We start from the raw sequence: 15,010 nt of genomic DNA on the forward strand, positions 1-15,010 counted from the left end.
CCGCAGCCTCCGCCTCAATGGTGCGATCTCTGCTCACTGCAACCTCCACCTCCCAGGTTCAAGTGATTTCCTGCCTCAGCCTCCTGAATAGCTGGGATTGCAGGCACCGCCACCACAGCCGGCTCTGCCACCACACCCAGCTGATTTTGTATTTTTAGTAAGGATGGGGTTTCTCCATGGTGGTCAGGCTGGTCTTGAACTCCTGGCCTCAGGTGATCTGCCCACCTCGGCCTCCCAAAGTGCTGGGATTACAGGCGTGAGCCACCGCGCTGGCCTACCCCGCTTTTAAAAGCCATTACCTGCAAGCCACCTGGGAGGTCAGGATTTAAGCATTAGCTTCCTGGTCCTCCTTGCTTGGTGCTCTGCAAATAACTGCCTTCCTTTTCACTGCTGTAAACCTCGGTGTATATATCTGGTCTTACCAGCTGGGTGGGCAGACCCCAGTTCAGGTCAATGACGATCCTTCTCAGAGGTCAGGTCTCTAAGACAAAAGCATGGTGCTCTCCCAACCCCAGGCCTGCCCCCTTTCAAATCTGTGTAGACGACCCATCCAACACTCAGCCCCAAAGGTCCTTTGGTATCTGTGCCTCTTGCCTCCACTCCAGCAAATCCATGTCCAACTTTGACATGGGAACTGTGAAAGGAAAATAAATCTCAGGACTCCAGGCTCACTAAGCAAGAGTGAAAAGTCAAGATGGGAATTGCGTCAGGGAACTTTGTTTCCCATTTTGTGCCTAAATAAGATAGCCTCAAAGATTAAAAAAAGAAAAAAAAAAAAAAAGAAAAGCTACATACCTCCTTCACAATTTGTACCTGAGGAAATTCCTTTACCCTAAAATAGTTCTGCTGAATTTCACTCTGACAATGTAAATTGATAGTGTATCTTCACAGGTATGGGACAAAGGGCAGAATTCAAAGTCATTCCTCTGCCCACCTGAGACAAATGCACATCAGATTTCTTCCTCTGTAAAATGCACATCAGATTTCTTCCTCTGTGTTGGGAAAAGCTGAGTGTTGGGAGAAGCTGAGGCGGGGCTTGCATATCTGACATAATGTAAAAGAGTTCTGGAACATGTCCAGGGTCTAAAACCCCTTGTGGTCTTTGGAACACCAAGCTCTGTGCTAAAGGGTGGAAGGCTACCCTGATGCACCATAATCTAAGCCCAGGGCATAAAATCCCTCATGGCTTGGACAGAATCCAGGGCTCGCGGCTCTGGAATGTGTCTAGACTTGCTGGCTCCTTGCTCCTTGCTCTCCCAGGATCGACTGTATCTTGAGTTAAAAGAACCTGCTCTCCATTTTCTCAAGTAGTAGAGCATACGCTAAACCATCACAGCTGTAAATCATGTGCTTAATGCAACACGCCCTTTCAATCTCCACATTCTTACCACCTGTTTCTTTGTTGGATTACCAATAAATAGCACTAGGTTCCCAGAGCTCGGGGCCTTCACAGCCTCCACAATCGTGATGGACCTCTGGTCCCACTTTACTTCTCCAACTGTCTTTTTCTCAATCCTTTGACTCTGCCAGACTTTCTCACCCCCATGACGTGGTGTTGGGTCTGATCACCCCAACATTCTGCCTTATGTTTATTTTATATTATATAAAAATGCAGATTAATTGAGCCACAGGAATGCATAAGTGACTATTCCTCTACCTACTTCTCACATGTGAAGGGCTTATCAAAGACTCGAAAGCATGCCACTGCTTGCCTCCTATTTACCCACACTTTAAAAAGATTTTTTTCCTCTTTCCCCAGTATCTGTCTTTTCCCCTTTAAATTTTGAAGCCCTCACAATCATCTTTGGAGATAAGTACAGACCTGTCTCCTGGATGCATCCTTAACCTTGGCAAAATAAATTTCAGTGCTTTTATTTTGTATTGCCAAATGCAGACTACATGGACAGAGAAAGAAAAATATAACCAAGTCTACAAGAAATGACACAAAATAAAAAAGGGAAGAAAAGACACACACATGCCCCATACAGATATGAACAGATAGAGGGAAACAGAGGTAAACAAGACACACAAATACAGACAGGAAGAGGCAGATAAATAAACAAAAACGGAGGAATAACATTTTATTAATGAATGTCTCCATTTTGTGGTCATTCATAATGTAGCTACTAATTAAGTCAAGTTTCTCTTTCCATTGTTCATTCACCTATCCACCTTTTTATGCATTCATCCATCAGTGCAACCAATATTCTTGAGCTCATGCTATATGGCAGGTCCTATTCTAGTGTTGGGGATAAGATAGTGAACAAAGCAGATGAACATCCCTGTCTTTGTACGCCTTTCATTCCAGTTGGGCAGATGGGTGGTAAATTAGATAAGTATAATATGTAGTAAATTAGATAAGTATAATGTTAGGTTGCATAATGCTAAGAAGAAAACATAAAGTAGGGAAGGAAATATGAAAGGCTGTTGGAAGATGGAGTTAATATTTTCAGTAGAGTGATCATGGAAGGTCTCACTGAAAGGGTGACTTTTTAGTGAATGCCTGAAGAAAGGGTAGGAGAGAGAAAAGGAGGAAACCTCATGGATATGTAGGGGAAGAGCGATTCAGGAAGAGGAAAAACCCGGTGCAAAGGCTTTGAGTGGGAGTGTGGCTGCTCAAGGAATGGCAAAAAGATCAACTGGGGCTGGAGTGTAGTGAGCAAGGAGGACAGCTGGGAGGTGAGTAAGGAAAAGAGCAAAGAGAGAAAGCAAGAAGGAGAGCATGGAGGACAGCAAGAAGAAGAGGACAAAGGTGAGCAAGGAGGAGAGAAAGAAGAGTGAGCAAAAGAGTAAGGAGATAAGGAGGTGAGTAAGGAGGAGAACAAGGAGGTGAAGATGGGAGATGAGCAAGGAAAAGAACAGTGACTTGAGCAAGGAGGTGATCCAGGAGAACACGCAAGGAGGTAAGCAATGAGAGTGAGCAAGGAGGTGTGCAAGGAGAGTAAGGAGATAAGCAAAGAGGTGAGCAAGGGGGAGAACAAGTAGATAACCAATGAGAGTGAGCAAGGAGGCGAGCAAAGAGAGTAAGGAAGTAAGCAAGGAGGTGAGCAAGGAGGTGTGCAAGAAGAGTAAGGAGATAAGGAGGTGAGCAAAGAGTAAGGAGGTAAGCAAGGAGGTGAGGAGGAGAATAAGGTGGTGAAGATGGGAAGTGAGCAAGGAAAAGAACAGTGAGTTAGGCAAGGAGGTGATCCAGGAGAACACGCAAGGAGGTAAGCAATAAGAGTGAGCAAGGAGGTGTGCAAGGAGAGTAAGGAGGTAAGCAAGGAGATGAGTAAGGAGAGTAAGTAGGTAAGCAAGGAGGTGAGCAAGGAGGAGAATAAGGAGGTGTGAAAGGAGAGTGAGCAAGAACAGAAAGCACGCAGAACAGCAAGAAGGTAAGCAAGGAGGAGAACAAGTAGATAAGCAATGAGAGTGAGCAAGGAGGTGAGCAAGAAGAAGAACAAGATGAGTAGGAGGACAACCAAGAAGGTGAGCAAGCAGCAGAGCACTAGGAGAACAGCAGGCCCATATCATTCTGGCTTTGGCATTTGCTCTGAGTGAGGTGGGTGACACTGGAGGATTTTGAGCAGAGGCAGTACACCATACGACATGATCCTGGTTGCTGAGATAAGAGTAGGCTCTAGGGGACTAAGGCTGGAAGCTGGAAGAACAGAAGGGCTATGGCAATACTACAGTGAGAGATGAGGCTTGGAAAGCCTCTGGAAAGGCAAAAAAAGGTAGAATTCTAAAGATACTCTGAAAGTAGATACAACAGGATTTTTTAATGGGCTTGATGTGGAATGTGAGAAAAAAGGGACAATAAATAGATAGAATTTCTTCTTAATTACCAGTGAGGGGGCACTTGTGTAGAGTGTAGTCCCTTTGTTTTGGCCAATTTCTCCCTTTTGGAATGAAAGTATTTAGCTAATGCCTGTACCTTCATTGTATCTTGGAAGTAACTAATTGTTTTTTGATATTACAGGCTCATAGGTGGAAGGAACTTTCTTGTCTCAGATAAGACTTTGGATTGTGGACTTTTGAGTTAATCCTGAAATGAGTTAAGACTTGGGGGACCGTTGAGAAAGGATGATTGTATTTTTCAATGTGAGGAGGGGCCTGGTGTGAGGCGACTGGATCATGGGGATGGATTTCTCCCTTGTTGTTCTCATGATAGTGGGTGAGTTCTGATGAGATCTGGCTGTTTAAAAATGTGTAGCACCTTCCCGTTTGCTCTCCTCCTCCTGCTCCAGCCATGAAAGACATGCCTGCTTCCCCTTCACCTTCCACCATGATTGAAAGTTTCCTGAGGCCCCCCAGCCATTCTTCCTGTACAGCCTGCAGAACCGTGAGCCAATTAAACTTCTTTTCTTTATAAATTACTCAGTCTCAGGTAGTTCTTTATAGCAGTGCAAGAACAGACTAACACAGGGTCTTTGAGACCTGTCAGTGCCATTTTGATTTGTGGATAGCTATTTTTGGAGGGGTGCAGGGGAGCAAGGGGAATGAAGGCTGGTATGTCCTACTCTGTCATCTTGGTGATATCGCTCTCCTGATTTCATTTGAAGTGAATCCTATCACTTCATATCAATTTCAATACTAAGTTCATCCAAATTAAGTAATTTCACTAACTCTGTGTCCACTCAGTATTATGAACATCGTAATAAAAGTTATCACAAAAATTGAAAATCAACTCTAAATTTATAAATACCAACAGAGTGTATTAATGTTTTTATAGTTTTTACAGCCACTTTACATAACAATGTTGATGACAATCAAAATCTTCTGCCTATTAGAATGTTAAAAAGTTAAAAGTATGTGCGGTGGCTCAAGCCTGTAATCCCAGCCCTTTGGCAGACTGAGGTGTGTGGATCACTTGAGGTCCGGAGTTTGAGACCAGCATGGCCAACATGGTGAAACCCCAACTCTACTAAAAAAATACAAAAATTAGCCGGATGTGGTGGCAGGCACCTGTAATCCCAGCTACTTGGGAGGCTGAGGCAGGAGAATCGCTTGAACCCATAAGGCAGAGGTTGCAGTGAGCCAAGATGGTGCCACTGCACTCCAGCCTGGGTGATAGAGAGAGACTCCGTCTCAAAAAAAAAAGTTAAAAGTGTGTAAAATCATTATTGTTTGTCTTGTAAAAAGTTTCTATTTCAATATAGTGTCATATCTTTTTACCAAGTTTACAAATAAGCTTTTCCTTTGATTGGAGGCTAAATTTTAGCTCATATGTGAAATGTAACATCAATGAGAAAACATAAATTACATTGCCCATTTTGGTCTTTGATTATTAAATGGTTGGCAGGTATTCCTTCTGTTTGAAGAAAATTGTGAATTGGAGTTAATAGTATAGTAAATCTTTGTAAAAATTTTCCATGATTCACCCAATGAGCACTGGCAAAGAACACAAGTTCATTAAATTCACTATCTTCTCTTTATTATTCCATAAACTGGTGACGATTTATGGCACTGACACATATGAACTCAATGATTTAAAAAAACTCTATCCATGACACTTTTCATAGAGTCTGTTTGAGAAAACTGAGAATAAAAATTTTCAGGAGAACAAAGCTATAAATAAATGCATTTGCCTCTTGTTTAAAAATTCCAATAAACCTTGATATTTGATTTAATATATCTGGAGTACAAGTTGTCATGAGAGAAACAAATATAATCACATTTAGTTGGAATTTTTTTCTTTGAGAGATATAAAAGATTAAAATGTATTTATGCCATGAGTTTGATTTTCGGGGTCATGAGTGACATTTCTCCATAAATTAGGAAGTCCTTTGAGAAAAAAAGCCATTAATTTGGTTAGTGTTCTTGTATTGCACAACTAATCTAAAGCTAAAGAAGAGTACTTGCAATTTTTCAAACTTTATATCAAGTGACATTTGATATCACTTAAACAATCCTCTGTTTTACATACTATAGTTGGTTGGCTTTAATTGGAGGTCTTTCACTTTGGGTAAAATAAATTATGATCTTTTACTTATACTTCAGTTATTTTAAAAAATAGTAGCTGAAAATTAAAATCACCCTGGTTGGGGGGCATTTAAAACAACACAAAGGACAAAAATGTGGGAGCAAGGCCAGGCTCATCCCAAATCAGCTGACTCTGAATTTCTGGCAGTGGGCCTGGGATGCGCATTCTAATTTAAAGCTCCTGGGTGATTCTGTAATAAGTAGTCAGCAGTGGACCGGACGCGGTGGCTCACGCCTGTAATCCCAGCACTTTGGGAGGCCGAGGCAGGCGGATCACGAGGTCAGGAGATCAAGACCATCCTGGCTAACATCATGGTGAAACCCCATCTCTAATAAAAATATAAAAAATTAGCTGGGCATGGTGGCACGTGCCTGTAGTCCCAGCTACTTGGGGGCTGAGGCAGGAGAATTGCTTGACCTGGGAGGCAGGGCTTGCAGTGAGCCGAGATTGCGCCACTGCACTCCAGCCTGGGTAATAGAGCGAGACTCCGTCTCAAAACAAACAAACAAACAAACAAACAAAACAAAAAGTAGTCAGCAGTGAGAACCAGGGACCTTGGCTTTCGATCATCTCTCTGGTGGATTGAAGGAAACTGTTTTCCATCACAGAGCCGGCCTGTCCTCAGCTCAGTAAGTCCACTGTGTTCATCCACGGCAGCACTTTCCATCCCTCTCAGAAAGATGCTTCCAGCCAGGCCCATATATTTGCTGACATTTTCCTCTCCCCCACTCCTCCTACCATTAATTTCAACTACTGCATCTTAGCCTCCGCCCATCTCCCCGTGTCCATGTCTCAGTGCACGTTATTTCTGCTGCCATATAGTAAAGGTCTCCTCAAAGTCCATCTAAAATCCTAATCTTTCCTTAATCAAACCCACAGTCTTCTACTTTTACCCTATGTCCAAACCAATCCCTTAGGCTCCTTAAGCAGAGCACTTCTGCTCTTTCATGTTCTTCTTAAATTGTTTTCTAAGCATTTTAACTGCACACGTCCTCATTCTCTAAATGCTGTGGGACCTTAAAGGCAGGGACCCGAAGCTGATTCACTTTGACCCTAACCCACTTTATGCAAGGCTGGATACACAACAAGTAAACTCACTGAATGAGTAAATAAATGGACAACTGAATATAACTATGGAGAAATTAACACTTATGAAAGAATACATTAACAAAAAAATGCAGGTTTAATTCATAAATGGAAGTGGCTAGGCTCTTGCCAGAGCTCCATGAAGTACCCTTCCCAGGAAAAGAACAAAGAAGATGGGAGATGGGGGTCTGATTCTGGCCCTGTTTCTGATGGCTGATTTGCAATTTCTACTCGTTAGCAATTGGAAAACCCATCTAAGAAGTTATCGTCTCTTTGCATAGGTCTGCTTGTATGCATCTCTTCATTTCAACGGCTACGTCACGAATACCTGCAAGAAACTGTAAGTGAGACTTCCACTCTCCTCCTCCTTCCTTATACTCCGCATTTTACCCATACAGACTGGGCTGGAGTAGGATATAAGTCAAGTCACACTCTGGTGTGATCTATCTGACAGGGCTCTCTGCAGCAGAGGCAATGAGTTAGAAATGTGTCCTCCAAACACGGGACTTCCAAATTCCTAAATCTTCTCAAAATCTACGTCAATCACATACTGGCATATTTTCTAAACTTTATATGAACTTTTTTCCAACTTATATTACCACTTGGGATAGCATATGCTTTTATAGACCCTTTATGCCAATGGTAGTAAGAAGTCCTAATGACTTTGTTAGGAGTATCCTGTATGCTACTGATACTCAGGGGAGGGGGTGTGTCTGTGTTTCAGTTACGTAGACTCTTTGTAAATTTAGGAACATAAATCTAATCTCTTATTCTTGGTCTGAGTTATCATTTAAGAACTAGCAATAGCCATAAAAAAGCTATGACTGTGATTATGTTCCCTGTCTTTCAAAGCACCTTCAGACATATTCTTTCACATGGCACATATTCTATGCTCTCGATGATTTCATCTTACTTCTTCTGCAGTGTCAATAGCAATCGAGTGATTGCTATTTTAAAGCAAATAAATCTCTTTTGTTATGCAAATTACAGAAAGTAGAAACATAAGAATCCAAGAGACCAACCAACATGGTTAGCCTTGTAATTACCTCACTTAGATGAACTTCAGGAAGGTGGAGCTCCCCAGCGTCAGCAGGAGGAAGTGAGCAGGTAAAGAGGAATTATGGAAACAACCCAACCGTCATGGAACTCAGCCCACTGCATTTCGTGCTATTCCACACTATCACTCCTAAATCATTTCTCATTTAAATGTCTTCAATTAATTTAGAATTTTGTATTGTATTTTCTTAAAGCAAGCATAGGAAAATATAATTTGCAATCTTTTTGAAGAAAGTTTAAGCTTGGTCATTGCCTCTCTCCAAAGCTCTTATTTTGAAAATTTCAAAACAACAACAGAGAGGAAAAAAGCACACATTGACCCTGTGGTTTTTTGTTTTTTGTTTTTTTGAGACGGAGTTTTGCTCTTGTTGCCCAGGCTGGAGTGCAGTGGTGCAATCTTGGCTCACCACAACCTCCGCCTCCTGGGTTCAAGCGATTCTCCTGCCTCAGCCTCCTGAGCTGGGATTACAGGCATGTGCCAACACCCCAGCCAATTTTGTATTTTTAGTAGAGACGGGGTTTCTCCATGTTGGTCAGGCTGGTCTTGAACTCCCGACCTCAAGTGATCTGCCCGCCTTGGCCTCCCAAAGTGCTGGGATTACAGGCATGAGCCACCGCGCCCGGGCATTTTTTTTTTTTTTTTAAACCTAACCAAAATTTGCAGAAGATGAAGATTCCTCCAATATGCTGAACCAACTTCCTCAAAGCTAGTAGAGAGCCTGTCAATGAATGCATGTATCAATTCAAAAATAAGTGAAAGTGAAAGCCAGTTGGACATATTTACAGAGTCAGACCACTGCTGTGTCCTCATTTCTAAGAGATTTGGACAAAAGCCGATTTCTCCTCAACCTTACCCTTGGAACACATACCCCATAAGCTTGTGAGAGAATACCAGTACATCCTAGAAAAGTACCTGTGTTTATGATGCCAGAGACTTCAATACACTTTACCTGCAGCACACCATTTGAGTTCTGTATCACATTTCCTTCCTTGCACTGCAAAGCATGTTGGGCACTTAAAACCACTGGAGCTGAATTCATCAACATCCTTCTCCTCTAGGTCACTCATCTTAATCTCCCAGGAGACTGTTAAAAAAAGATAGAAGACTGGCTAGTTATTTGCCATTGACAAGCAAATGTACTCATTCTCACAGAACAGCCGCTAGAACTAGATCCACCCACCCCATTCACCCTGCCCTAATCCTCACCCCTGCCTTCCTCATGTGACACTTTCAAATGCATTCAATAACACTAGAGTTACTATAAAAATCCCTGCCATTATGGAGCTCATTTTCAGATGGAGGAAGCAGAAAAAAACAAAGAAGAAAAAGATATGTTATGTCAGATGGTGATAAATCCTACGGAGAGACGGAGAGACAACAGGACAGGATGTGCAGGGCAGGGATGTACTTCACAGGGCGGTCAGGAAAGGCCTCACAGAAAAAGGGACATTTTTTGAGTGGAGGCCTGAAAAAGGTCTACTTCCAAACACTTACACAGAAAAATGTGGTCTTACAAGTAAAGGTCATGGGTGGCAGAATGCACAGGATACTCAAAGAAGGGGCCCTAACTGACAAGAAGGAGCCTTAGCTTCTTCTGCACTCTCTGCCTCTGGGGCTCCATAATAATGTCCTAGTGAACAGAAGTCAACTGATTCCCTGCTTCCATTCAAGTGTTCCTGCTGCCACCTGCTGTCATGGGCAAAGACTGGGCTTGGCTGTTGCAGTGAAAGATGTCCAGGCACAGAGCAGAGAATGGTGGGGACTATGAACAAAGAGGTGGAAATCTGTGGAAAATTAAGAGCAAGGGGAAAAAAGGAGTAAAAGCCATAGTATTTCCCTGAATAATTCTCCTTAGGCTATCAAAAGGTAGTTTTGATTTGTTCACCTCCCCCAAACCAGGGCCTCTTCTGCTTCTGTTAGCCCCTGTGGGATGAGTAGTATGTGACACCAAGGGGACATGCCCACCCGGATCCTGTATGCCCTTTCTCCACTTTGACTGGCTACCAAGAATCCTGGGATTTCTTGCTCAAACAGACTGAGATCTAACCAAGCAGTTGTCAGAGGTGGTGGGAGTGGGGAGTTTAAACTTCAGCATTGTTGTGTCCACACACATGATCACGATGGCCTTCACAGTGAAGGGGAATGTGGAATGGGGAAAAGAGATGGGCTGAAGACCAGGATCCAGATTTCTCAGTGCTGCAATTCTCTGGCATGAAACTCTTGCGAACATTCCATACCTTTTAGGTCATTCTGAGGACACATTTGTGCAAGTAAAAGGATGAAAAATATTTTATTTTATTTTTTAGCTTACTGTATTTAAGTATTGTGACATATTACCATGGGCCCTGCAAATGTGAGGGCAGCCGGCCCTCCAACTGGGGTAAGAGAAGGGGTTGGGAAGGCAGTGCTGAGGCCTGGGAGCTGGGTACTGCCATGAAGAGAAGGAGAAGCAGAGACTAGAGATGCCCAGATGCCTCTCCACCCACTACAACCATTAGAGATCCAGGGCTAACCAGGCTTGCTTTCTCTGAAGAGTCTTGTTTGAGGAAGCGCAATCCAAATGTAATTTTAAAAACGCATAGATTTGGCCGGGTGCAGTGGCTCACACCTGTAATCCCAGCACTTCGGGAGGCAGAGGCAGGTGGATCACGAGGTCAGGTGATCGAGACCATCCTGGCTAACACGGTGAAACCCCGTCTCTACTAAAAACACAAAAAATTAGCTGGGCGTGGTGGCGCGCGCCTGTAGTCTCAGCTACTCGGGAGGCTGAGGCAGGAGAATGGCGTGAACCTGGGAGGCAGAGCTTGCAATGAGCCAAGATTGCGCCACTGCACTCCAGCCCGGGCGACAGAGAGAGACTCCCTCTCAAAAAAAAAAAAAAAAAAAAGCATACATTCAAAAGTCATTCGTAAAAACTTATCAATTTAAAAAGTAATTTTGAAAATTAAAAAACAAAATAACGAAAATTTCAATCGTTAACATTAGAGAGACCTTCCAATTCATAATTTCTCAGCAATACGTCTCATAGCCCCTTTTGTCTCTTTCCAAATTCTTTCATACCCTACTCTGCTCTGAAGCTACTCTGTCCAATGTATCTATTTAAAATTAATTAAAATAAAATATAATTAAAAATTCAGTTTCTTAGTCACACCAGTCTCATTTCAAATGCTGGATAGCCGCACATGGCTAGTGGCCACTGTACTGGACAGCACAGGCATAGACATTTTGATCACTGCAGAAGATAATGATGAATGTAAATTAAAATTGCAATGAGGGGCAACAGGTATTCTCATCTATTTCTGGTGGGTAAATTAGTAATACTTCTTTTTGAGAACAGTTTGCACAAGCTCTTTTATCCAGCAATTCCTAGGTATTTTCCTACATGCATTTGTACAAGGTCATTCATTGTAACATCCTCTGTGATAAGAAGTGATCAGAAGTGACTGAAATTCTCATGGTTAGACAGATTCTATCATATCCATGAAAGAGAGATGAATACCACCATAGACAGAACATGGCCATATTCTGATGAAATGAAAAGCTCTTCAAGATGTACTTTTAAGGGAAAAAAACAAGATGTAGAGCATTTGGTATAAAATGCTGCCAATGGAAAGAAAAGATGCATTTGGATATGTTTTTGTAAGTAACAGACCATTTCTGGAAAGGTAAACAAGAAAGGAATAACTATGGTTGCTTCACAGGAGTTGTGTTGGGGGCTGAAGAGGGTAGGATAATTATACATCATAGGCATATATTATTTATTTTTACAGTTACACAATTAAAAACAAATATAAGTAAATTTTAAAAATGGGACAATATATGAAAAAGTTTTAAAATTTGTTTTTGCTCCTGAAAAAAATGGCTTGTTACAGAAAATATTATATTCAAACAAACTTCACTACAAATCACAACCACTAAGCAATCTCTCATCAGCAGAGCAAAGGAGGGCACTTTTGAGGAAACAAGTGGTCACCTGGTTAAGTATGAGATTAAGTATCACTTTCTCCCACTCCCCTCAAAGTTGCCCACATGCCTCCCTCTGCCCCTCCAGTGCCTGGCTGGGGCCCTGATTTCCCAAGGCAATGGCATGTGAACTTGAAGAAAATTATTAGAGTGTGTGCCATATGCAGACTGATAGGTCTTCCTGCCCTCTCAACCAAATGCACAAACACTCTTAAGCCCAATATTCCAGTAAATGGTTTTTTTTTTTTTTTAAGTTTTGGACTTTGATTTCTGTTAAAATGCAGAGAATCCCAGGCAAGTTAATAGCACTGTTCTTAGCTATTTATAGTGACAGGAACGACGATTTTCCCATCCTTTTTTTTTTTTTTTAAATGAGCTTTGATTGAGAAAAATCAGTGGGGCTGGGTTTGGGCTCTAGCGGAGGTAAGATAGGATAGAGTGGAGAAGACAGAGGATGGGGAAAGGAGAAGAGAACTTGAAGACTGGAAGCTCCAAGATAAACTTCCACATTTTACCTAAGGCCTGTCCTCAAAATAAATAAAACAAGACTTTCCATAATGTTTTATTAGGTGTGGAAAGCAGAAGAGAAGAAAATATATCAAGAAAAAACTGTAATTTTATGTAAAATTATGCTGAACTTTATCTTATCAAAAATCCTAAGTTGGCTCATAATGAATTCTTACTAAGTGATAACTATTTTTACTGTGATGCTGGTCCACCAGTATGGGGCGGGGGAAAGGACAGGTGGGTGGTGAGTCTATTTTCAGTCTGCCCTTCTCTTTCTCATCAAAGGAAAGATGAGAACTTTGAGAGGCTGAGGGAACCAGGAAAGGTGCAAGGAGGTGGCCAGGAATAGTCAATGCTCCTGGCCGTGAATTAGTACACCACCCAGGTGACGTGGGAGCAGGAACAGTCAGTGCTCCCGGCCGTGAATCAGTACACCGCCCAGGTGACGTGGGAGCAGGAACAGTCAGTGCTCCCGGCCGTGAATCAGTACACCGCCCAGGTGACGTGGGAGCAGGAACAGTCAGTGCTCCCGGCCGTGAATCAGTACACCGCCCAGGTGACGTGGGAGCAGGAACAGTCAGTGCTCCCGGCCGTGAATCAGTACACCGCCCAGGTGACGTGGGAGCAGGAACAGTCAGTGCTCCCGGCCGTGAATCAGTACACCGCCCAGGTGACGTGGGAGCAGGAACAGCCAGTGCTCCCGGCCGTGAATCAGTACACCGCCCAGGTGACGTGGGAGCAGGAACAGTCAGTGCTCCCGGCCGTGAATCAGTACACCGCCCAGGTGACGTGGGAGCAGGAAGAGTCAGTGCTCCCGGCCGTGAATCAGTACACCGCCCACGTGACGTGGGAGCAGGAAGAGTCAGTGCTCCCGGCCGTGAATCAGTACACCGCCCAGGTGACGTGGGAGCAGGAAGAGTGAGTGCTCCCGGCCGTGAATCAGTACACCGCCCAGGTGACGTGGGAGCAGGAAGAGTCAGTGCTCCTGGCCATGAATTAGTACACCACCCAGCTGACGTGGGAGGCTGGCTTGGGAGGTGAGGCAGGATGCCCTGGCAGCAATGGGAGAAACGTTAAAATGATTATGTGGCACTAACTGAATGACTCCTCCCGATAAGCAGACCCAGAACATCTTACTTCTGTGAACAACCAGGGAGAGTTAGAGGCTGCTCACACAGTACCGTATAACCTTCAGGGAAATTGGGGAAGTAGAACTACTTGGATGAGGGCTCATGATTCACATTTCACTGGTGAACATTTTCTCTTCCCACAATTCTCCCAACATGAAGTGGTCTCTGGAGAAAGACAGACAAACATTAAAGCTCTCTTTAATGAGAGCTTATTAAATGCCAGGCATTGTGTCAGCCCTTTACTAGCTCACATGTTCCTTACAACTATAATAGGCAGGAACCAATATTCTTAGTACTCTAATAAGGATATCTAAGAACAGATAAGCTCAGCTGCTTTCCTGAGGCCAGGCAGTCAGTAAGTGGCTGATCAGGAGGCAACACTCAGGACTGTGTCCCCAGCACTGTTCTGTAGACTGTAAGCATATGAGGGCAGGAACCGTGTCTGCTCTTTCCTTATGCCATGCTGAGTACACTGCCCAACAAAGAAAGGTGATTGGAGGTCTGCAGAATGTAAAGGGGAATGTGGGTGGGAACGCGAGAATGAAGGCAGAAATGCCAGAATAAAGGCTGGACTGGGGTAGAGAAAGCAGGTGGGGATTCAGAAATGTGGGTGGGAATTAGAGCAGGGATGTGGGAATGCGGAAACGCAGGTGGGAACGATGGGGAGAAAGTGGCAACGTTGGGGGATGCAGTCGGGAATGCAGGAATGAGGGTGGAAATGTGGGAATGGAGGCTGGAAGAGTGGAGAGTACAGGAATGCAGGAGGGAATTCAGGAATGCAGCAGGAACCTGGGAATGCGGGAATGCAGAGAGGATGCTGCGGGAATGCGGGAGGACCCCAAGCCACCGGCTCACCTGTGAAGAAGGGCATGAAAGCAAGGCTGCAGGCCAAGAGGAAAGCATGGCTGAGGCTGCGGCCGGCCCCGTCGCTCCGTCTGGACGAGAAGAGCCAGTGAGCTCAGTTCTGCGAAAGGGACACGCCCAGGCGGCCGGGCCCGCCCTCCTGCGCCACACGAATGGCCTTTCCGCTGCTGGGCGAGCGCCCCTCACAGCGCCCCCGGATGCTGGGTGGGCCGCGCTGTGAACTCGGCCTCTGGAGGCACCTGGGACTCGGAAACACTGCCTAGCCTAGACTTGTAGGCCCGAGGGAGCCTCTGGCCTGTCCGCTCCTTTCCACAGCGCGCTGTGGGCCCGCGGGAGCAGCTGGACTGGCAGCTGGGTCCCCGAGGTGGGCGGGGTGGCTTGGTGAACCGGTACCTGACACCTGGCAGTCCGGGACAGGCCTGTTTGCCGGGCTAGGCC

General features: G+C 44.3%; 1 protein-coding gene across 1 annotated transcript; it reads right to left on the reverse strand.

Annotated features, from left to right (window-relative positions):
- Positions 1-12,440: 12,440 nt before the first annotated feature.
- On the reverse strand, positions 12,441-15,010 carry LOC129033020 (nascent polypeptide-associated complex subunit alpha, muscle-specific form-like). Its single transcript, XM_054480909.1, has 2 exons — positions 14,564-15,010; positions 12,441-13,630 (listed from the first exon to the last, which is right to left on the reverse strand). The coding sequence occupies exons 1-2, from the start codon at positions 14,609-14,611 to the stop codon at positions 12,728-12,730; spliced, it is 951 nt and encodes a 316-aa protein (XP_054336884.1). The 5' UTR covers positions 14,612-15,010; the 3' UTR covers positions 12,441-12,727.

Source organism: Pongo pygmaeus, chromosome 1 (assembly GCF_028885625.2).
Source record: "Pongo pygmaeus isolate AG05252 chromosome 1, NHGRI_mPonPyg2-v2.0_pri, whole genome shotgun sequence".
Lineage (NCBI taxonomy): Eukaryota > Metazoa > Chordata > Mammalia > Primates > Hominidae > Pongo > Pongo pygmaeus.

What these genes read in the sequence shown, in the direction of transcription:
- LOC129033020 (XM_054480909.1), bottom strand. Translation starts at nt 14,611, where the DNA reads ATGCTTTCCTCTTGGCCTGCAGCCTTGCTTTCATGCCCTTCTTCACAG. An exon ending in TTTCATGCCCTTCTTCACAG is followed by an intron (nt 13,631 to 14,563) that starts GTGAGCCGGTGG and finishes CATTGCTGCCAG; the next exon opens with GGCATCCTGCCTCACCTCCC.